A 23,363-nucleotide genomic window follows, 5' to 3' on the forward strand; every position below is an offset into this window, starting at 1 on the left:
TGGAAATTAATGTGGTTGAAGGCAGTTTCCTTTCTTCTCTCTTAGACCTCTGAGGAACCTCACGTGTTTCCAAATCTAAAGTTACAAATAATGGTTTGTAAATATTAATTTTAAAACCTCCAATCTAAAAAGACCCCACTGAAATCAATGGAAGTGCTTTCTGGCTTTATCATGTACCCTATTAGCCAACTTGCGAGTAGGTAAAGTGAGAGCTGGAGTGGAGAGTTTTTTGCGGTACAGACCTCCATTGATTTTTCACCTCCCTCACCGGAAGGTCTCCGTAACTGACCCATGCTACCCACTGCCAGCAAAACTGGACCAGTGATGTATTTGCCTTTGGGGCTGACCTAGGGCAGTGCCAGCAGCTGCTTTCTTCTCTGCGGTCAGTGTCCCAAATACAATGAAAGCTGCTGTGTTCCTTTAAAAAACAGAGTGCCGACTTATGATGTCATATCATGTCACGCAACGCTTTTTAATAAAGGCTGTGCTTACATCAAAGATCTCCCTTGTAACTGACCTGTTGCGCAGTGGGACACTGGGGGGCTTGAGGGGAGAATGCTGGCCCCTCTAGGCCTGGTCAGCTTAGGCCAGGATACATCACTGAGTGGGGCCGAAAATCGTCTCAGCTTGTGCGTAAAGCGAGGTGTGAAGCTCGGAAAGAAGGTTAGCGTGTATAAAATGGGGACACTGTAGAAGAATTTAGATGGTGGTGTTATAGAAGAAGAGTTTTGGTCGACGACATATTGAAAGGATTTCGAATAGATGGCTGTGTGGCCAAGTTATTTATTTAAGGGTCAGGTCACTGAATACTCTGCCCCGGGCTGACCCATAAAAGGGCTGTGGGATTTTGTGTTTTCACTGAAGCCAACACTGCGTTACATCGATCGTATCCCAGCATCGTCCCTTCTACTAATCCGTAAACAGCTGAGATTCCTCCAAGAGCCAAATACCGGTGTCTTCATATTCACAACTGGGGAGGAAAGATATCTGATACCCCAGCTGATGCTTCCATATCCCAGAGGCCATCGAGGCTTTCAGAAACCACATTTTTTTTTTTTTTTTTTTTACCTAGCATTTGTTAGCCAACGCTCTGATACAATGTAATTCCTCAACTGCAATTACTGCTTGGGGAACATTAGTATTTGTAGCCAACACTATAGTTACTGGAGGTCTGTATTTTTAACCCTTTCACCATGATTTCTTTGCTGTTATAGAGTCTGTCTCGTTGTACAATTGCAATTACGTGCATTCTGCTTGGCAGAAAGGTTGACTAGTGATGCTTCTGATCTCTTTGCCCCTTATGATTAAACTTTAAAGAACATTATTACTTGCTGGTTAAGTATTTGTTGTACCGGTGATGTGGTTTTGTAGACCTGTTCTGCTTTCTCATTTGTGGAAGCTGAGATTATTTATGATGTATTATGGATGTTCTCTGGAAATGTGCTTTCTACGGCTAATATGGTACAAATTTATACCAGATTGGTCCATAAAGCATGGCTCTCCTACTGTGACTTGCTAGCTGTACTAAAACTCTTACAATCCACAGCCACCGACCCATGCATGTTTAAATTCTATTACAGTATTAATTTCTTCCACTTCTGACGGGAGTCTTTTTTTTTTTTTCTCTATTCATCTACCGTCTTCTCAGTAACGAAAGACTTGGTACAAATTATGAGGATGACGGTCAAATGGTATTAACACTTAATATCTTGGAGAGTGCTATCGCATGTTATAAATGTGGATGGTAGAGCGGTATCAGTAAAATACCATATTTGCTTCATTATAAGACAACCCCCACACTTTGGGTATTAATGAAGGGGAAAAAAGGCCTGAGTATAAGATGACCTTATCGGGGGGGATCAAAAACAGTGTTTGCTTTGGGTAGTTTCACTCGCTCTCATTCACTTACTCTCTCTCATTCACTTACTCTCTCTCATTCACTTACTCTCTCTCACACTCTGACAATGTCTCCCGACCTTCTCTTCCAACCGCTTCCGTTTTCCTTGCCTTTTCTTTCTTTATCCGCTTCTCCCTGGTATAAGCTCCGTTATCCAGATACTTTGGCAAAAGTTGGAGGAACAGATGAGAGGCTGTCCTAGTGATGCGCGCCGGAGAAAGAGAGGTGCAGAAACACTTCTCTTTCTCCGCAAATCCCTCAGCAACATTCTGGCCTCTTGGAGGCGTTTTGCAAAAGGCCAGAGCCATGGTGCGCACCATGAGGACGTCCTCTCCCCGGTTCGTCCGTTCTGGGGAGAGGGTCACACGGAGGCTCTGCCCTTATGTGGAAGAACCTGGGAGAAGCGGACGGAGAAAGGAGCTGGTACCGGGGAGAAGCGGACAGAGAACAGAGCTGGTACCTGGGAGAAGCGGACAAAAAACGGATCTGGTACCAGGGAGAAGGGGACGAAGAAAGAAGAACAAGAAGAGGCAAGAGAAGAAACAAACCTGCGGAAAAGGGGGCAGGGAAGCGGTCAGCGGAGAAGGAAGGGTGATTTTACGTGTGGATTTTTTTTTTGGTTTAGCATAACAGTTCAACGTCACCACCCATGACAGCATGGCAAGACTGGGATGTCTCTCCCTGATCTGACAGGTATCGGCTTGTCTTGAAGCAGATATCTTCTGCATACCTGAATTCTTCGCTCTGGCGTTTGGGAGGAGTATCACGTTCAGTCTCTACGTGCCGGGGCGATACTTGTGAAATCTAAGTGTTGTCTCTGTTGCAGGTGGTACAGCTGAACGTATGAGTACAATAAGCTTAGTCTTTTCAATTAACGTTTGGTATAATGGATCTATGTTTTTAAGCGAGAAACTGTCTTTAGGATTATGCTTGAAGAGGTTGACGTTTTGCTGGTTTTCTTAATAAGATATTTTCCTTGATATTTCTCTGTTGGCCACATCCGGAAACCTGTTCTACCACTTTGAACAAAAGCTCAGCATGCTTTCTGCAGCAGTGGATTGTGGGAGACGGCAGAGAAGACCTTTATCTCTCCTTCTTAACTAGACAGCCGTGTTATTTTAGTAGCACTCGCTTTTTTTCTGGTAGCTGTTGTTTCTGGTATCGGATATATAAAACGGATTTTGTGTTTCCTTTTGCACCTTGGGGATCATTGTCATTCTTGCCCCGGTAGTAGAAAACACTATCTCATAGCCGCCAACGTTTTAAATGGTCACGGATATGGACACTTTTGTTTTAGAGGGGGCCAGGGGCCAAAACTGTGATGTTATTTGACTTTGTGACCATAGCGTATCGATTTAACATTTAGAAGAAGACTGTGTTGCATTTACACCTTTTTAATATATATTCAATTTCTGCTGTGCCTTTAAAACACTATTGTGACGTATTCTGGCCTCAGCCAACAGCCCCTCTGCTGGGTAATAGGGAGCCAATTGCCCTGCTGAGCGATCAGGCTCTCTGTGGCGCCACTGCTTGACGGGCCAGTAACTCTATAGAAGTCTGTGCCATATCCTTCTGCCCGGAGCCGCACGTAGTAATGGCGGCTGGTGGTGCTGCCCTGGGTTACGCCTAAATATGTCACCGCTTTTAGGGCTGTAGAATACTGTCATACACTCACACCCAGCATCAGGGGAGAAAAGAGGGATTCCGCTACCAAAAGAGGAACAATTGAGGAATATAAACGATCCCCAATGAATGCTTGACTGGTGGAAGTTGCCATCCCTATTTCAGGATCCAAAAACAAATTCAAGCTGCCCACCGAATTTTATACGACCGCCTTCAACCATACAGTATAATTCATGCTTATAAATGTCTGTCTGCTGCTATTCTCCCGGAATACTGAATTCTGTTTCTTTTGGTTTCTAGGCTAGAAATCTACAGACTGGTGAATTGGCCGCTGTCAAGATAATTAAACTGGAACCCAGTAAGTACGAGCCCCCTACATCCAGACCAATACATTGTATGCGCCACCAAATGATTGCATCGTCTTGTACCTCAATTATTCTGTTAGATTCTTAAAGTCTAACCTCAGTATGTGTAAACGGGTAATGCGTCTGCACGTGTACGCCCCGGCGAGTAGCTCCAAATCCCTAAAAGACCCTGTTTGCAGAGCCCCATGGATTTCCCCCCATATATTGTATGAACTGCAACAACCCTAGTAGGATAGTCACTGTCGTCACTTTCCGGGTGGATTTTTGTGTCGGTTAATTTAATTTCGACGAGTTTCGGAGCGCGTCTGTCTGAGGGTGACTAAAATGCCCTGCAGGCATGAAACGTCAAACCATTATCTGCTCCGTACGAACACCAGGGTGTGGGCAAGCGAGCCGCCCAAACTTATCCCAGGCCACTGTCCTTTTTGTACGACGGCACATTTTACTGTAGGCTCAGGGAATTTCCTGGCCCCTCTCTTGTGCTCCGGCTCTGCCGGTGTGGATGGTCTCAGTGGGAGACGCGGCGCTGACAGCTACAGAATAGACTGTGCATACTGGGATTAGTGGCCGCGACCGCAGCCGTCCAGCCGGCTGTATTATGGGCCGACGCTTTCAGAAGCAGGACCTGCGTGATTCCAAGCACACAAACCCTTTGTCATTAGCGCAGCCGACTCCGGTTTCCATGCAGTGTTGTGTGTAAACCAATATAGGGTGTATCAACGGTAAGCGGGGGAGGGCATGATTAATATGATGCTATCGTTCTGATGTCACAGTTTTAATATGTAAACCCGTTTCATGGGTCATGTGGGGTCCTGGCGATCCATGCTATTTGTGCCGTTCCTCTAACAAACTCTTCCTTATCTAAAAGAAGTTTCTAGAATCACTTTCTCCGCACATTTTTCCTATACTCTTTGGGCAGAGAAAGCTTTAGTATGGATCCTGATTGTTATTCACTTTTCAAGTTTTTTTTTTTTTTTATAATATTTCCCAATATTATATTGCGGCATCTACAGGTTTGACAGCTTGTTTACAGTTCAGCGATAAGAGAAGCCATAATCTCGTATCTGAACGGTATCTTTGGTATTTAATTGTTTAACAACCAGTAAACCTTCACTTACATGGGAAGGATAAGATCGAGTTATTGAATGCCGTGTTTATAAAATGTACTGCGGTGGAATACTGTTATTAAAGACAAACCAAACAGTGGCACAACACAGTATCCTGCAACCCCCTCCTCCGTAAGCTGTGTCCAGGGGTCCCTTACCATGTATGAATCATGTGTCAGATCTAGAGGGCTCTAAACAATAGAGAACATTTAAATGTAGTTTCGGTATGTTAATAAACACCTTGGATATGTTCAGTAATGGAGGGGGGGGGAGCCAATTACAGACATGAGGAGGAGATGTGGGCCAGAAGCCCTTGGGGGCTACTTTCAACCTGGGGAAAACCAATCGAAATGTTAGAAGCTGATCAAAACACGTTTGACCAAAGGAAAGAGAAGTAACTGAAATCTATGGGATTGCTTAAGAACCTGTGTGATGTACACAGAAAGAATCCAGTCGGGGTGTAAATGCAAGCTTTTTTTTTTTTCTTGAAGAACCTAGGATAATTGCTTTTCAAGTAAAACATCAATTTTTGTGGGCTTGGCCAGGGAAAAGGTGGAATGAGTATATGTGAAAGTGTCAGGCCACCATTAAATCCTCCTCCTTTGTATCCTGTGGTGCCACGTATAACACATACCTAATTTGACCATGTGTAAGGAATTTACCCAACCAATGGGAAAGCCCTAAACTGTATTTTCTATGTCCCGTAAATTGTTTATTGGTATAAAATGGCCCTAAATCCCAGCTGAGAATGTTGCCTAATAAACACCTTCTTCCTTGAAGACTACTTGACCTTGTTTGTACGCAGCAAAGCCTTATTTCTCCAGCGTGGTCATGCGATATGTCGTGGATGTTTTGTAATACTTCTAGCACTTCCAGTTTGCGCCCGTAGCGTGCCGCTCCCAGGCCTTGGCCGGTAATAGTAGGGAAAGTAGAGCCCACATCATCCGTCAGACAATAGCGAGGCACGGCGTGCTGAGCCGGTCTTGTCAGGGCGTTGGGAAGACAGAACAGGCTGGAAGTATTTTTCAGGTGATGGAGCAATGAAGACTTCCACGTAAACTAATGACTTTGTAGCACGCCCAGGCTTGTTCTCTTTCTTTAAGAAAACCACATCAGAGAACCAGACTTGGCATTTTGGTGTCAAATAATTGTGGTCCACAATGTAGGTAGTTTATATACTGGTTACGTACTGGTGACCCAAAACATTTCACTTTTTGCTACTGCATTAAATAAAGTTTATATAAAAACGCCGTCATGAATGCATCATCATTCTACTTCAAACCAACGGAGGACTCTGTTCCACCAGAGGCTCTGGCGCTCGTGTGGGACGGGGCATGGCTTTGATTAGACCAGGCTTGGCCTTTTGTGGCCACAGTATCGTCTGTTGCAGCATGACATGATATCACAACAATGCCAACGGTAGAGTCAGGGTATTGGCGAGACATTTTCATATGCTAAATGATCAAAAGTGGACAACTGACCATCACACCTATATGAGCTTGTTGGACATACCATTTCAAATCTACGGGCATTAATGTGGAGTTGCCTCCAGTCTTTCTACAAGAATTTGGAGTGTGTCTGCGGGAACTTGTGCCCATTCACCCAAAAGAGCATTTGTGAAGTCAGACACTGATGTTGGACAAGAAGATCGGGCTCACAATATGCATTCCAATTCCTCCCAAGGGTGTTCGGTGGGGTTAAGGTCAGGACTTCCTACAGCCCACTCCAGTTCCACCACACTAAACCCATTACCCTCTAAATCTCTTCGCTAATTACATTAATAGGTCATAAAGTCAGATAAAATGTATATCCTCCAACCATTTCCTCTGAAACTAAAGTGTTCCTCCTTGGCCATGTCTGATATTGGGAGGTATAAAAGGTCGCTTGAGTTCTGATATGGTTCACTAATTCCAGATTGTCTGCATTCTCAATGCCTTCTGCAGAAGCTCTATGGAGAGTCAGGAGCTCCTGATTAGACGCAAGTGCGTAAAATAAGCTCTTTACGATGCCGTAGCTCCCTTAAAATGCCTCTGCTCTTCAAACTGAGCCCATCTTTAGAAAATCGGTTCTGATGGAATTATTTTCCAGCGGTCCGGACAGGCGTCAAATCATCACTGCTGACGTAACCCGGAAGGTCATCGGAGAAAAATTTATAGTATGCTCCCTGGTGCTGGGAAAGTCTGGAAAATCTATATAAATTAGGTATTTCTGAAATCAGGACACCTGAATTAATAAACTTGGAGGGGCTTTTCCATCACTTTACCTAATTTTGTGAGGATTCAGAGGGAAAATGTAAAAAAAAATAGTTTTTTTTTTCTAATCTTCGCTAGTTTTTACTAAATTTCTCATTCTAAATTTTCAGCTAATCATCCAACTATGGTATCAAACGAAAGCTCTATCTCTCTTTGAAAAAACAATATATAGTTTACATGGGTACACTATTCACAGGAAAAGAGAATCATCGCTAAACCGACATACCCCAAAAATGGCAAAATTGCTCTGGGCTTTGAGGTACCAAAACCCCTGGGATTGAAGGGGTTAAAGGCCCTGCACACCCTGAATGCGCAGGAAACATATTTACATGTAAGTGCGTATGTTAGAAGACATAATGAACCAGAACCGGGGCTTTGTGGTTGGTCGGGGCCTCTTTACGCGTGACATCATTATTCTGCATGTATGCAAATGACCGCACCGTCTGCGGATGGCGTTGTACACGTTTCAGGAGCTGCTAATAAGCAGTGCTCTAGTTATGGGTGTTGGCAGTCGCCCGGACATGTTCAGGTCGATTGTGGGAATATTGGGACACGTGAGACAGGAGCGGAAACATTTCTGTGTTCCTTGGCGCTTCGACGAGATGTAGCGGCCTTTAAAGTGATCAGGCCTTCTTGTAAAAACTTGCTGCAGTGCAAAGTTTGAAAAGTGGTCTTGTTGCTATGGCAACCTATAGGCTGTTCCTACCGCTTGTATGCTTTAATTAACCGCTATGGTATCAAGACCACTTTACAAACTCCCATTGCACAGCGTTGTTGAAGCTGACAGCAGCTGTGCTCCCGATCTTACCGAACCCTACTGCCATACTGACCCAGCGGTGTGTAAATTTCAGAGGTGTAATGTAGACGCCCCCCCTATACTACCTACGGCACATCTGGCCACATCTTCTGCTAATGGCTCCTGAAGATCTATATTACCAGCCATTCACAAAGTATTTTATTATATCGCTGTTATAAACGCACATAAAAAAGTACCCTCTCCTATGCTATCCTAACACCCCCCCCAAAGAGAAACGTTTCTGGATTCTAGAACCACAACCTATCAGCGCCTGCCTTTGTGTCATGTGACCGTTAAGGGTTCCCTCCAAAAATATGAATAAGGTTTTTTTTTACTTTTTTAGGAAGGGTATGGGGCACAGTTACCAGGGCTGATGCGTCGAATGCTGCGTTTAGTTAATATGTTTTTCATACTAGTGAAATGTTTCTCTGTTCTATCTGATCATCTTTTTCTTTGCAGGCGATGACTTTTCTCTAATACAGCAGGAAATCTTCATGGTGAAGGAGTGTAAGCACAGCAACATCGTGGCGTACTTCGGCAGCTACCTCTGGTAAATCCAACCTTCTGCTTGTAATGCACCGCACTGTTCAAATTGCAAGGGGTTTTCATGTAAAACAAGGAGATACCTGTAACATAATCGCAAAATTTGTCTTTTAAAATTACATTTGGATCAGCGAACACAACGTGCCATTGGAACACAGAGTGATGGGAGTGATTAAGAAGTGATGGGAATGATTAAGGGCCTCTGTGCGCCTATAAAGATATTCCATTAAAAATCATGTTATTTTAATGGACGCAATTTGCTTTTTATTAAAAAAAAATTAATAAATAAAAATACACACACATACCGTATATATGTGTGTGTGTGTGTTCGTGACCTGTAATTTTTGTGTATTTTTTTTTATTTTGTCCTGCTAGCCGTGAGAAGTTATGGATCTGTATGGAGTACTGCGGCGGGGGATCCCTTCAAGACATATATCATGGTACGGCAACATACAAACACAATAACTGTATCTCGCACTCGCTACCTAACCTGTCCTTCCCTCCTACAAGACAAAACAGATAAACTACACGACGCTCCTTGCATATGTACAAACGTGAAACTGTGTGTAATAAAACCCCGTTACATTGGCATCATTAACAAGTTAAAAAAAGGGATGCTTATAGCTGTATGTGTAAGCGTGTATATGTGTGTGTGTGTATATGTGTGTGCGCGTATATGTGTGTATGTGCCCATATTTGCTCAATTATAAGATACCCTGCAAAGTTGGGTCTTATTGAAAGAAAGAAAACAATTTTTAAAAGATCTGAATATAAGACGACTCCATGGGGAAAAATCAACACCGCTGTTTTTGCCATAAAGCATTATTTAGTCATTCGGACACCCAACAAACGGATCATCTGCAACGCAAATCTTGTATATTCGCCTGCCTATCAGTCAGTGGCTCAGAGACGAGGAGCACATGTTTATGAACAACATGTCCCATGATGCTCAGTCAATCTTAAGACAGCCTGAGGATAATGGGATATGTAGTCCACAAAGATTTGCCCCTATTTGAACCGGCTCCTCTCCAGAGCTTGTGAGTAGGAGCGCAGAGTGATGGGAGATCATTATGCAGGATACGCTCGCCGAAGATCGCTTTTTACCGTGTAACTCCCGTGACGCGCGCCGGTGTGTCCGCATAACGGCTTGAACACACACAAACGGTATATAATGTATTCGGCGGGGCTACGACAGGCGATGGAAGCGCGGACTGACTTTTTTGGCGGACTGCGATCTCTGTAAAGTTTAGATAACTATTCACATGCATCTTACCAATGTCTGAACACGATCCTTTACTCGATGTAGAGCCTAATCCAAAGCGCCAGGTCCCAAACTCAAAGAAGTGTAAATATTGGAGCCGGAACGTGCCGGCATGGTCATTAGATCTCCCCATCTTAACCTTTTAGAGACGTGACAATGTTCTTCTTTCTCCTTTCAGTGACCGGGCCGCTGTCCGAAGTCCAAATAGCGTACATGTGCCGGGAAACCTTACAGGTATCGCATCTCATGTTAACCCATTGTTGTCAAGGCAGTTTGTACTATTGCCCCCGTTCCAGGTATAAAACCGATTACAAAGACTTGAACTGATCCCAGCTCATCTGGGAAATACTTGTAGATATTGTAAGGTAATAAAGGCGTAGATGTGTTACACGGTTTAATGTGTAGTTTACCCAGACAAGGGCGCCACCAACGCTCCTCCACCTGACTCTTCTTTCTATGAACGTCCGTGGTGGTTGGCCATCATTCCAAACTCGCTTGCAATAATAAAAAAGGAACACGTCAGCCCAGTGCTAAAAGCCAATTGGTATCGAGTGGGCTTTGGTTTTGATTTGGCAAATTAGAACACCCTTCCTGCCGTATAGTTGTCGTTTCACCCAGACAGTGGTTTAGTGTGTCAGAAGTAAGCAGTGTAAGCATACGCAGGCTTAAGCCAGGTGCTTCACGTAGGTTTTGGTAGCCCATGTCTGTTTTTGGAAGCCATGTGGTGTTTTGGTATTTGTGCTCCGCGTGCGTCTGTATATTTTGTTTTTTAACGTGCTAACACATTGCACTGATGACTTTGGCCATTCTCCCAGTATATACCGCATTGTTGGCTTCCCTGCGTATCCCTTTTTACAACCGCAATCCTAGACCAGATAACAGCAGGTCTAATCCGACTCCCAGTAGCCGGTCAGACTTTGGGATACATGTAGTAATACATTTCATTAATTATAATATGGAGCGCTGATTGATAAAGGTCTAATAAAAATACGAGAGCAGCGCTCCGTGCTCGGGAAATCGCTTCTCTTATTTAATTGTGAGCCGGACAGAAGCTGATCTGGTCCATTGCAGACCTTGTCAGTCATCATCACGTGAATAATTTATGTTTCCTTTGCGTATTAGAGCCTGTCTTACTATTAAAGCCCGCCTTTGAGATGCAAATATATATAAATATATACACACCTGATTACCATTTCTTTTTATTTCAGGGCCTTGCTTATTTGCACAGTAAAGCCAAGATGCACAGAGATATTAAGGTAAGTGGAATTTGTGTTCCCCTTTTGTTCTCTGAGATGGAGTCAGATGCTTTATCTCTGGCCCTTTGAACAAGTTGCTTCGAGAACTCTCCGGCGGCAGGAACGTCCCTTGTACCAAATTCGGGCTGCGTCTGATACGTGGCATTTTTTCTCTTACAGGGGGCCAACATACTCCTCACAGACAACGGAGAGGTGAAGCTAGGTAATGGTGCCGTGTTCGTGCGCGTGGTGGATGCGGACTATGAATTAGGTTCAGACAATATGGTGTCCTTGTGATTCAACTAAAAGATGTAGATTTGCTGTGGGGGCAGCATTTTTTATGGTGTGGAAAAGACACGAAGAGTTATTTTTAATTCGAAGTTTTGGATGTTTTTTTGTGTTTCCATTTCTGTGATGCGTTAAGTTTAAACTATCTGCAGAAGAGATCCAATTAAAAATACAAGAAACCATTTTAATATAATATATATATATGTGTGTGTGTGTGTGTGTGTGTGGTATGTTTTACACGTAAATAATTGTATGCTGGCTGTTTTCCCTTCTGTTCCTTTAAGTGTCTCTTTACCTTCTTTCCAGCCGACTTTGGTGTGGCAGCAAAAATAACAGCTACTATTGCCAAGAGAAAATCCTTTATTGGAACCCCTTACTGGTAATCACTCATGTCGTCATGTTTTCAGTCGTGGGGTGGGATTCATGGTGCCGATGTGACGTGTTCTGCCTTCCTCAGGATGGCGCCAGAGGTCGCCGCGGTGGAAAAGAACGGGGGATACAACCAGCTCTGTGACATCTGGGCCGTTGGCATTACCGCCATAGAACTGGCCGAGCTGCAGCCGCCAATGTTTGACTTGCACCCGATGAGGTTGGTTGGCTTTGTTGGGCCATCACTTTGTATTGTATGTAAAATACATATCCGTTGGCTACGTAGCTTTGGGGACCTTTCTGTATCCCTCATCCCAGCTGATCCTTTAATTGTCGCATTAATATAGATCTAGGGATTTGCTAATGCTTCAAGGTAATTTTAAATGTTTAAGTACTACCTGCCCTACTCATACTATCTACTATCCTTCTTCAGGATTAAAGAAGAACCCCCACCACTTTTCATGAGACTTGCCCTTCAGGGAATGTTCTCAGCCTTCCTTGGCCTGTTATTTTAGGGCGTGCAGTTTTATTTGAACCTTCATCTGAAGTGCCTCACTAATACTTTAACTTTTTCTCTCTCTTATACAGAGCATTGTTCTTAATGTCAAAGAGCAACTTCCAGCCTCCGAAACTCAAGGAGAAGCTCAGATGGTACGTGGAATCTTGCTTTGGTTGGAGTCCACGGCAAAGTGGGCTCCAATGTGTATTCCAAAATAAAAATAATTTTTGTTTATTAAAGTAGTTATGTTTTGTAGAGGTTGCAGACGTATATACGTATTTCTAAGAATTACTCTATTATAACTATCCTGCATGCCACAAAATTTTTTTTCCTTTCTACAGGAATCCAGTATTCCATAACTTTGTCAAAGTTGCATTGACAAAGAACCCAAAGAAAAGGCCAACAGCAGAGCGCCTGCTGACTGTAAGTAGGAGGACGATGTCCTGGAATACCATTCTGGCCGTTGGTTCGTGTCGTTATACGTAAACAAGGCGTAATTATTAAAAATCAGGATATTTTTTACAATGATAAATTCTTCCCGAGCTCAGCCGCAGTGATCTCTAGGGCATTTTTCTGCTGTTTGCAGTAGTGGATCTCCCGCCTGAAGCCGGTGAACCTGTGTCTTCTTGCGGTTGGGATGAGTTTAGGTTTCTGGAGCTGCTCCATCAACCTTCGCCTTTTTATTTATTCGCAGCATCCCTTTGTGGGGCAGAACGGGCTGTCGAGGATACTTGCTGTGGAACTGTTGGACAAAGTGAACAATCCCGACAACCACCACCATTATACGGAGCCAGACGACGATGACATCGAGGTGGGTCAGAAATGTTTCAATGTATATTGGCTTCTTAAAGGATGGATTTATTTCCAGTGTAAGCATTGCGGCTGCCACTTCTGTATGCAAAGGCTTCCATGTTGTGAACATCATCGACGTACAAGATATGAAAGCATTTGTACATATATTTATGTATTTATTTCTAATGTATTTTATCTGTTATCCGATAAAAACCAATAAGCAGTGATACTGGCGCCACTTCTTGGAGGGTTTCTCATTAGTGTATTTTGCAGCCTCCGTCTGCTGTGCGCCATACCATCCGTTCTACAAACAAGTCAGTAAGAGCCGAGAAGACTGTGTCCGAACTCAACTGTAAGTCTGTTAATCTCTCTTCTGTTGGTGTAAGAAATGAACCGGGTGGGGGGCAACTTCATACACCCCCTGAACAGGTCCACGGCCTTATACTGTGGCTGCAAATTATAAGCACACGGTAAAAAGATTATAGTTTACGTTTTTTTAGAGTGTGGCTTTGATCTTTACTTTGTTAGCCTTACTGCTACTTCATGTATAGAACAAAAATCTCTTGCTTGTTTTTAATTGGAATAAATCACTGATCGTACTTTCGGATGAGGCATGTCTGCCGCGTCGTATTCCTCTGACCCGTTTAATGATGCATTCTCTTTTCTAGTTGACAAGTTGCATTTTGAGCCTCCGCTCAGGAAAGAGACGGAAGCTAATGAAGTAAGTCAAACATCAAGGCTGAACTTGATAGACACGTGTCTTTTTTCCGCCTATCTAACTATGTAACGATCCGGGGGGGGGTCAGGAGACAAATACAGCCGTATGCCCCTCGTTTCAAGAAGGAGGCACGGTTCATCGAGGTCACATACCGTGATTTCACATTAGTAGCACAGCATTAAGGACAGGCTGAGGGTTCACTGGGTAAGTGAGATGTGTGTGTGAGTTTAGCTATGTTAGTGTGTGTAACCGTGTGTGTGTGTGTGTGTTAGTGTTTGAGTATATAAGTGTCTGAAATGTGTTGAGTGCCTCTGTGTTAGTGTCAGTGACTGTATGAGTTTTTGTGTGTGCGAGTGTCTGGGTGCGTGCATTAGTGTGAGTGTACGGGTTTGTGTGTTAGTGTTGGGAGTCTGGGTGTGTGTATTTTAGTGTGAGTGTCTGGTTGTCTGAGTGCCCTTCTTGATCAGGCTCTGTATCCGCCCGTGGTATGAAATGTTTTTAAACCAGTACAATGGATATTCATCATGTGTATGTAACATGTAATATACCGGTACCGGAAAAATGTTTCAGCTTCATGGGTTGTTCTTGTACCTTTTTAGGCTGCCTCAGTCTTAATACTGAACGTCATAGTTATCAGAAAAAAACGGATTGATTCAGGAGCAGATACTAGATTTAGCGCAGTTGTTATGACAACCAGCGGTTTTGCTGATTGCTTATTGTTTAGCACAGGCTCAGAATCGCTTCCGTTTCTCTTTGATTAATATTGGAGAGAGAGACGCTCTTACTGAAATCATACGCTTTCCTCAGTCTGCTAAAACAAGACATATTTGTATGTTTTGTACGTAGGAATGTCCAATAATATGAGACATTTTATACTTATCTGGAGAAAAAAATGTGTTTAGTAAAGAGGGTAATGAATCAGGAAAGTCTTTATTAAATATCATTATTAATGATATATTATTATATTAAAAATAGTTTTTTTGCAGAAACTAGTATTTTATTGTCTTTCTCCACATTTTCAGGGTAGCAGAGAACATGAGTTTGGGTCCCATTGGAATGCGTTTGCAAATGGCGCAAATCCTGAGTAAGTGGAACTCTTTCATTTATTTGATTATCGTAAGGTTTTTAGTGTCTGCGTGGTTTTTCCTTTTCGTTAGATTTTATCCCCTATTGCTGATTGCTATTAATTGGTTGGATACATTGTCCCACAGGCAGCCATTGACATTCTGCTTTATTCATTCCTCTGTAATGAATGAAGCTGTAATAATTCATTCCTTGCCGCTGCCTTCACGCTCTTACCCGCACAGCTCAGTGCTGCCCCCAACAGGCCGTTTATTGCAAGTATGACAGGACAGAAAGAAAACTGCTGCGTTTCATTTTGTCAATCAGTGTAATTCTTTTGAAGATATTGCTTTAAAAATTGCCTGTTGGGGGCAGCATTGAACTCTGGGGGTAAAAAAGTGAAGCCAGTGGTAAAGAGTGAATTAGTGCAGCTACCTACCTACCCTAGAGAGGGATGAATAAAGCCCGAGTATGAGTCTGTAGCAGCAAAATAATTACCCTATAAAATGTTATCATCTTTATAAAATCTACATAGAGTATATCTGTTTTCCTTTTAGTTCCACAATGAAACGTGCTGTCCCACCACCTCTACCTCCTAAGGTAAGATCTGCCTGCGGTAACCACATAGCAATGAAGTATTTTAAATGATCAAAGCAACATCCCACTGCCATTCCAGCTGAAGAAATAAACTTTTTTTGGGGTTTTTTTTGTTAACTTGTCATTTTTATGACTAAATCCTTAACAGTGGTGGGATTGCGTCAAAGATATGCAGTGTCGTACGCAGCCGACGTGTACGTTTTTAGGAAGGAGGGTGGTCTATCTTAATAGTCAGTGGGGTGATGCCTGGCACTTTGAGTGGCACTCCTTGGAATGTTGTAAGGAGCATTGGAAGCCAATGGGTTTCTCCCCAGTTACTGCTGAACTGTAAACCCCCCGTGATCCTAGGCTTGCAGAGATGTTTATAATCTGCGATTGTAAATCCTTTAACGTAACTGAAAGCAAAGTAAATTCATAATAATATAATGGCTTCTATATATATATATATATATATATATATATATATATATATATATATAATGTGTGTGTGTGTTTTTATTTTATAATTCTGTATCATCGCAGCCTCAGAGGGTGTTCAGCTGCCCAGAGGACAGCTTGGCGGATGACGAGAGATCCAACACCATCAAACATGAACCAGAGAACAGAGCGGCTCAGATCCAGAGGAGGCAGAGCAGCCCAGGTTGTGGTCATCGGGTTGCACCTCCACGTAGTGTTCTGTCCGGCAGTATCAGCAGCCCGGGATTGTTCAGCAGTAGATACAGTGATCTGGGTAAATCGCGCAAAGCACAAGCAGGGAGAACGTCCCCTCCGCTGCAGCACAAGGAAGCCGCTAACGCAGCATCTTACCGACGGTAACTGAGAATGAGCACAAGCTGCGTATAAGTTCATGACGAGTACAACCACACGCTTCCTGCTCTTACGCTCGACATCTGATGCCACCATAGGGTGTTATGGTGACAAAAGAGCGCAATAAGAAGTTGGGTTTGGGCTTCACCAGAGATGTAATCTAGGAAATGGCTTAACATTTAGATATTACAAAGCTGAAATGAAGGCGTCACTGGCTTATGTGTATACCTTAGCCTCTGTCTAGTTTATTGACTATTTTGTCTTTGTAAGCCTTTGAAACTACTTTAATAACCAATCTGGCTGATCGGACAAAGGAGGTAAGAGACGGGAGCCTTAGACGCACCAAACGGAAGAAACCCGGGACAGACACGGCCAACAATGTAGAACTCGACCAAAGGAAACTTTTTTCCTTCTTTTTTTCTAGTTCGATAGTTCCACCTTGATCGACAGTCTGTAAATTCAATAAAAGTGTGTTGTTCATATTCTCCGCTATACAGAATTGAGGGGATTCCTAAAAACCAGATATACAGAAGTATTTTTCGTTGTGTTCCTTTCAACGTCTCTCTTTTCCTGCTGCAGGTTGCTAATAGCAGAAGCTGGTGTGAGACATTATGATCCATCAGCCGTTTTTTCCCCCTTTTTTCTCTGTATTGGAACCCTCTGTAGCCGCGTCTTCGTTTGCACGCGGTGAAATGCGTTGGCTGATCTCGCTATGTATACTGCAATAGTTTGTTACAATTTTTATGTTTTTTCTTGCAGTAGCCTGAGTAACTAGTTCAGTATTCACATCTAGGATGTAACATTTGTCCGTTATATATACAGTGAATTATGTATAATGGCGAAAGGCTTGCATTGTGTAGAAAGGGATAATGTTACGAGCCTGGAAGTGTGTGGAGGTACTGTGGATTTGTACATGGTGTTCATTTTCAGACACCCCCATGCCTGCTTGGTCATAATCTGTTCCCTTTAGCATTAAGTGTATGCATTGGGTAGACTGAATTTTCCATGCAAACTATTTAAAATAAATTCTGAAAACAGGGCACCAAAAATGCGTGAACCTGATCATAATGGCAACATTTCCGCTCAATACGTTGGCACCTAAACCCAACATTTTAATGTATTTATGAAACTTTTCTGGATCATGCCTTCTTATCTGATTTTATATAACTCGGTTGCGTGACATGTTTTAAAGTTCACAAAGAAGGTGCCAGGGTTTTGTTAATGACACCCCGTAACATGAATAGGTGAGACAGAATTATATTCCCACCCCACCCATATATTCTATAAACGGTCGTCTGTATTTGAGGACGACTGGTTCAGGCAGGGATCTGGCGTCTCCAACGGGGCTGACGATCCCTATTATCCTTAGATGTCCTTCTAAACCAACTTTTTATGTATTTTTAGAGTGTGCGCCGAGCGCGTTCCATTTCATGGATTGTAGTTTTACTTTAGAATGTTTGAGTCAGTTTCTGATCATGAAAATCCAGACTCTACCCGTGTCATACACAAACTTTTCCTCGCCATACATCTCCCTGCTTACTGCTTTGTAGCTCCAGTTCACTCCAGTGGCTTGCGACTGTGGGGGCTCCTCAAGTTCGCGGTCTGGGCACATGCTGATACATCTGTGGCTTTACTCCGTTGGGGTCTTCAGCAGGTTCCAAACGTTTCCCTAGCTTTATTTGTCCACGCTTTAGGGCAGTGAAGTTCTTAAGTATGGGTGGTCTTCTTTCTGGTGCACCCGTGCCCTTCTCCTGGCTCCTAACGGTAATTCATTGATGTGTAAGTAAATATCTGCTATTAACTCGGTCTGTCTCGGCTTCAGGTAATGGCGATAGCCCCGGGAGGCTCAGCAGCCCCAGCAGCGAGGGTCCGAAGCCCCAGCTTCCTCAGAAGAAAGAAAAGAAAGATTTCCCTGTATGTATTGAAGTCCCCAGACACCATACCTTCTTCACTGTCCCGTTCTTAAGCTAGCATGGCTACGTCCAAGACCAGACAGAAAAGGGCCGATGAGAGGGCTGGAAGTTTCACTGTAAATTATAAAACGAAATCGAAATTGTGGACTGAATTGTTAGGTTGAAAATACAGAAATCTTTATTACATACAACTTATTTATCGGTTTTATCCGCAAAAACAGACAACTTTTTTATTGTAGGTATAAGATTTAATGACCGGGTGTAAAATGACAACCGACTTTATGACTGTTGTGGGGATAATGGTAGTTGGGGTCCGACAGGAGACTAACCCTTCCCAAGTTGTTAAATATTAACATTGTGTTGTTTTTTTTTTTTGTTTGTTTTTACTAAGAAACCCACTATAAACGGATTGCCTCCCACTCCAAAGGTTCTAGTAAGTATTCATAAATGCATTCATTTAATTTATGGCCAGTGCCATATAGTTCTGAACACATATAATATATAGATTTCGCTACCGGGCGGCTGTCCTGGCCTCATGTAGTCTCTGTCTGTCTTCTGAATGTATAGATGGGAGCGTGTTTTTCCAAAGTGTTTGATGGCTGTCCCTTGAAGATTAACTGTGCGACCTCCTGGATACACCCAGACACCAAAGGTATCGTCTCACACTCTGTCGATAATGTTTTAACAAAATACATCTCATGATATCCGAAGCCGGACAATGGTGTATGCGGGCGTAGTGGGAGGATCAGATATCTGCTAGAAAAACAAAATGGCAGCCGTCCCTCAGTTTGTTTTGGTTGCCTTGTTATGGTATAAAAAAAGACTTTGTAAATTCTCTGGTTGCGCCGCGTGAATGTCTAGAACCGTCTAATATTAGTTTGGCTACCACCAATAACGGACACCAATTTCCCCGACAGACCAATATATCATCTTTGGTACGGAGGATGGTATTTACACGTTGAATCTGAATGAACTTCATGAAACCACAATGGAGCAGGTAGGTGATAATCCACTCGTTTGGTCATTAAGCAGGACTACCCTGGGTGGCTGCTGCACTGCGGTTGGGCACCACATCTTTATAAACCCCTACAAACTGTATAACGGCAACTTTCCAGACCTACATCTAGAAGAGACTCGTGCAATGGGAAGAATTAATACAAAGTGTCCATAGCCGGTTACATGGGAGATAACATTACATAGCCGGTTACATTGGAGTCTTTCCAACTGGCCTGCTGAAGCGGTGCACCAGGCACCAGGACGCCCGATAAGGGGTATCCGTTCCCTGCCCCATAATGCAGCATACATACTGCTGCCCTCACAGGACCAGCCAGCTTGGCCAGAGAATGGCGCTGGATGATATTGGTGGCCCCAGATGCTTCGTACGCACAGACTGTGGAATAATTTGCTCGAGGTCCCATATTTACAAAGGGCTATCCTGGGGAAGAGCTCTAAATGTAGAACGGTCGGCATCGTGTTTTATAAATATATGATGGCGTGTTAAGGCTTGTGGTCAAACGATGATGGCAATAAGTTGGTGGTCCCTTTGTTTTACAGTTGTTTCCTCGGAAATGCACCTGGCTCTACGTTATCAATAATACCCTGATGTCCCTGTCGGGTAGGTATTTCTGATATCTCGTGACTGTATTTTGCCGGTCTTCCAGAAGGGGGCAGTAAAACATTAAACATTTTGTGTTGTTGGTAAAAGAGTTAAACCGTCACGCCGGGCAGTTTATGTGCCAGGAACAAAGGGCGCATTTAATGCGGAATGGCTGGGCTCCTGCGGGTTCAGAATGAGAGCTCATTGAAATTCAGAATTTGACATTTACACACTGCGCTCTAGACAGGGGGATCCTAATAACCGAAATGAGAATTGTCTGCCTTGGCGTCTCGCCCGGCTCTGTGAAAGCTTCCACCCTTCTAGTTTGGCGGTGTCAAGACGAGCTTTTCTGTGTATATATATAACTCCGTAATTAATTATACCGTGCCCGCTTCCATCTTAAAACGCGCTGCCAAGTACACAGGGCTGGAGCTACAGACCCCATTGTAACACATCGCGGTCCCGTTCTTCATTGGGGCAAAAGGTCAGGTCTGCCGTCTGGTGAAGGCCCAGGTCCTGTCTGAACTTTGCATGCTCCTTCTATCGGTTTTAGATATGTCTTCGAAACCTTTGGGGTACCCCGGTGATGATACACGACGTGCCCATCGCTCCAGCGCTTTATCTGTTACGATTCCCCTGGAGCAGTTTTTTTAAATTCCATGTGTCGGCGGCCCGTCGGCTTTGGAAGCTGCCGCTTTGTTAATAACTAATCGGTGTAAATGATGGGATGTGCGGCACATGATTTTAGGTGGTCACAGGATTAAGGGAGGTTCTGTAAATCTTTATACACATGTCACTCACCTTTTATGTAAATAATTAAACAAAATGACATTTGACTAATTCAGTTTCCTTATTTTTCTGTGACCCTGAACACGCCCTGGCCCGTCCTCTGCAGAAGGTAAATACGTTCTCACGGCCGTTTTCTTTTACCAGTTTCGGTGATCGTAGACTTGCGTAATGACTTCAATGTACGTTTTGGCTTACAGGTAAAACTCTCCAGCTTTATTCACACAACCTGATAGGCCTGTTTGAGCAAGCCAAAAAGCCTGGCCTAGCGGCACATATACCGGGCCACCGCTTTCCTGACCGGATACTGCCCAGGTAAGCGTGTGCATGGTGGACAACCTAACATTTCAGGCTTCTAGCAACGAGAAGGCGAAGCTTAGAGCAGCTCAAGACCCTTCCTACCGGCTCGGGCAACTTTGGTGCCTTGATGTGAACTTCCATAATCCATCAGCAGACGTCGTTGGCCCACAAATTGCTTTGTTTGTGAATTTCTGGTCTTCGTTTTAGGAAATTCGCCTTGACGACCAAAATCCCTGAAACCAAGGGCTGCCACAAGTGCTGCATTGGTACGTACGCCCCGGAGATGCGCATCTTCCTCTGCCGTCGCGTTTACCCCGTCCAATAGCCTGATCTAGAACCGCTTCTAGCACCATGACCAAGATTTCCCGTTATTAACCCCTTAATGACAAAGCCCGTACAGGCTCAAAATGCATTGTTTTGAATGGGTTTAGGGACCGCCTATTGTCCTTAAGAGGTTAAGTTTAACGTTAGTGAGAAATCCCTGCGGCTGCTGGGGGTAAATTACCTTAATGTTTCGCTGCTTGGTAGCTATTACTAGGATCAATGCCTTAAAGAATAGTATGGTTGGTTTGCATTGAGCGGGAACCTTTATCTCTCTTTCCTATACGTTTTTCAGTACGGAATCCATACACGGGACACAAGTACTTGTGCGGAGCCCTGCCGTCTGGCATCGTCTTACTCCAGTGGTATGAGCCTATGCAGAAATTCATGTTGATAAGGGTACGTCTTTAGAAGTGTATACGTTAGCGCTGTTTTTTGTGTGTGCGTGTAAATGTTCAGATTTTATTATGTTTGTAACAGAATTTTTTATGATTTTTTTTCCCCCCCGGATTTTATATTTTTCAGCATTTTGATTTCCCTCTGCCAAGCCCGCTAAACGTGTTTGAAATGCTGGTGATCCCAGAGCAGGAGTATCCCATGGTCTGCGTAGCCGTCAGCAAAGGGGTGGAAGCCGGGCAAGTCGTCCAGTTTGAAACCATCAACCTGAGCTCTGCTTCTTCCTGGTTTACGAAGATCGGCACAGGTAGCCTGCCTGGTTTTCTTCTACTTTTCTTCTAGACGGGCAGTTGCTGTTTGTGAGATTAACCCCGTCCCTTCTCGTGTTACAGTAGCCCCGCAGCGCATGCATTAACGTGTTTGGTTTCCATTCTTTGCAGAAGGTCACCAGCTGGAGGCCATACACGTGACGCAGCTGGAGAGAGACACGGCCTTGGTCTGTCTGGACCGTAAGTGACAGATGATGTTTATCGCTATCGGGTTCTTTATTGGTAATGTGCAGGGCTGTCCCAAGGCTGGTGCAGGGCCCTTGACTCTTGGGGGGGCGGTTAGCACTGGGTGGGCTGCTCATCATTGGTGTAACTGGTCACAATGACTTTGTCCACATTGATTATTATTTCTCCCAGTCCTTGTTCCATTTCAACCGCTTTTGTCTTGGCTCTGGATAGCTGATAACCCTCTGGTTCATAAGCAAAATGGTAATGATGATTTTTTTTTGTGCATAGATGATGTAAAAATTGTGAACCTCCAAGGGAGGCTAAAGTCTAGCAAGAAACTGGCATCAGAACTCAGCTTTAATTTCCACATTGAATCAGTAGGTAAGTTCCTTGCATAAAAAGTGTCAACGGAGCCGGCCAGAAAACTGTATGCATCTCAAAGTGTTCCGTTCTTCTGAAGTTTCGGCCCAAAAAATCTTCCTCTTTATGAAGGGTGTCACGTGTTCATAAATACACCTTAACGGAGACTTCCAAAAAGTAGGTTTTTATCACTACTTTTGCTTAGATCACCCCTTATCCAATCTTTAATTGCTGATTCTTTCAGCCAGCTTTCCTGGTTTTTAGACCAACTTGCTTGCTAACGAAGCGGTTCTGTAGAGAAAGAAAACTATATGCCCTTTGTGGAAAAGGCAATGTTTTTACACGGTTTGCTTGCTGTGTCGTTTCAGTGTGCCTTCAGGACAGCGTGCTTGCCTTCTGGAAACACGGCATGCAGGGCAAGAACTTTAAATCAAACGAGGTAAGCCTTCAAAATGGCTTTTTAGCCCTATAAGTACAAAAAGGCATGCTCAGGAAGCGTTTTTTTTGAGATTATATTAAAGCAAGTCCTGCGAATGTTCGGAATTTTCGACTGCACCCCATTGGCAGGGTTTTCGAATCTGCTTCCTCCCCTCCGTTCTGTAATGTGTGGCTCCCGGAGACTCTTTGGGGCCGGCTGCGACAAGCAGTATGGGGGAGGGCCTGGTGGCAGGAAGTAGTTGCTGTGGGGAGATGAAAATAAAGATTGTCAGCTGTGATTAAGACGCGTGCCTTCTTCTTCTTCTCTCTTTCTAGGTTACACAAGAAATTTCTGATGAGTCCAGAGTGTTCCGTTTATTAGGATCAGACAGGTATTGTTTTCATCTTGGTTAATAAACCGAGTGGATCTGTGTGTTCCTCGGCACCCCCTTTTTAAAATATAAAAACACCTGCAAAAAATGTAATTTTTTGCAAGACTATGAATAGGAAGAAACACTCTTTCTGTGTACTCCGCCAGAGCAGCTATCTGACAGTCTACTCCCTGA

General features: G+C 43.7%; 1 protein-coding gene across 1 annotated transcript in view; it reads left to right on the plus strand.

Moving 5' to 3' along the window:
- Positions 1 to 23,363, plus strand: part of MAP4K5 (mitogen-activated protein kinase kinase kinase kinase 5) — a 35,819-nt gene that overhangs the window by 11,787 nt on the left and 669 nt on the right. The window contains exons 2-31 of the mRNA XM_053475250.1: positions 3,821 to 3,878; positions 8,499 to 8,589; positions 8,958 to 9,022; positions 10,022 to 10,077; positions 11,052 to 11,099; positions 11,259 to 11,301; positions 11,673 to 11,745; positions 11,824 to 11,955; positions 12,324 to 12,386; positions 12,576 to 12,657; positions 12,929 to 13,045; positions 13,300 to 13,378; positions 13,695 to 13,747; positions 14,767 to 14,828; positions 15,364 to 15,406; positions 15,926 to 16,133; positions 18,033 to 18,124; positions 18,515 to 18,556; positions 18,691 to 18,775; positions 19,041 to 19,120; positions 19,678 to 19,738; positions 20,616 to 20,618; positions 20,707 to 20,821; positions 21,014 to 21,072; positions 21,423 to 21,526; positions 21,653 to 21,830; positions 21,964 to 22,032; positions 22,309 to 22,401; positions 22,749 to 22,819; positions 23,134 to 23,189. Of these exons, the coding sequence (XP_053331225.1) occupies positions 3,821 to 3,878; positions 8,499 to 8,589; positions 8,958 to 9,022; positions 10,022 to 10,077; positions 11,052 to 11,099; positions 11,259 to 11,301; positions 11,673 to 11,745; positions 11,824 to 11,955; positions 12,324 to 12,386; positions 12,576 to 12,657; positions 12,929 to 13,045; positions 13,300 to 13,378; positions 13,695 to 13,747; positions 14,767 to 14,828; positions 15,364 to 15,406; positions 15,926 to 16,133; positions 18,033 to 18,124; positions 18,515 to 18,556; positions 18,691 to 18,775; positions 19,041 to 19,120; positions 19,678 to 19,738; positions 20,616 to 20,618; positions 20,707 to 20,821; positions 21,014 to 21,072; positions 21,423 to 21,526; positions 21,653 to 21,830; positions 21,964 to 22,032; positions 22,309 to 22,401; positions 22,749 to 22,819; positions 23,134 to 23,189 (2,381 nt within the window). The remainder of the gene's footprint in view (positions 1 to 3,820; positions 3,879 to 8,498; positions 8,590 to 8,957; positions 9,023 to 10,021; positions 10,078 to 11,051; positions 11,100 to 11,258; positions 11,302 to 11,672; positions 11,746 to 11,823; positions 11,956 to 12,323; positions 12,387 to 12,575; positions 12,658 to 12,928; positions 13,046 to 13,299; positions 13,379 to 13,694; positions 13,748 to 14,766; positions 14,829 to 15,363; positions 15,407 to 15,925; positions 16,134 to 18,032; positions 18,125 to 18,514; positions 18,557 to 18,690; positions 18,776 to 19,040; positions 19,121 to 19,677; positions 19,739 to 20,615; positions 20,619 to 20,706; positions 20,822 to 21,013; positions 21,073 to 21,422; positions 21,527 to 21,652; positions 21,831 to 21,963; positions 22,033 to 22,308; positions 22,402 to 22,748; positions 22,820 to 23,133; positions 23,190 to 23,363) is intronic.

Source organism: Spea bombifrons, chromosome 9, assembly GCF_027358695.1.
Source record: "Spea bombifrons isolate aSpeBom1 chromosome 9, aSpeBom1.2.pri, whole genome shotgun sequence".
Classification (NCBI taxonomy): Eukaryota; Metazoa; Chordata; class Amphibia; order Anura; family Pelobatidae; genus Spea; species Spea bombifrons.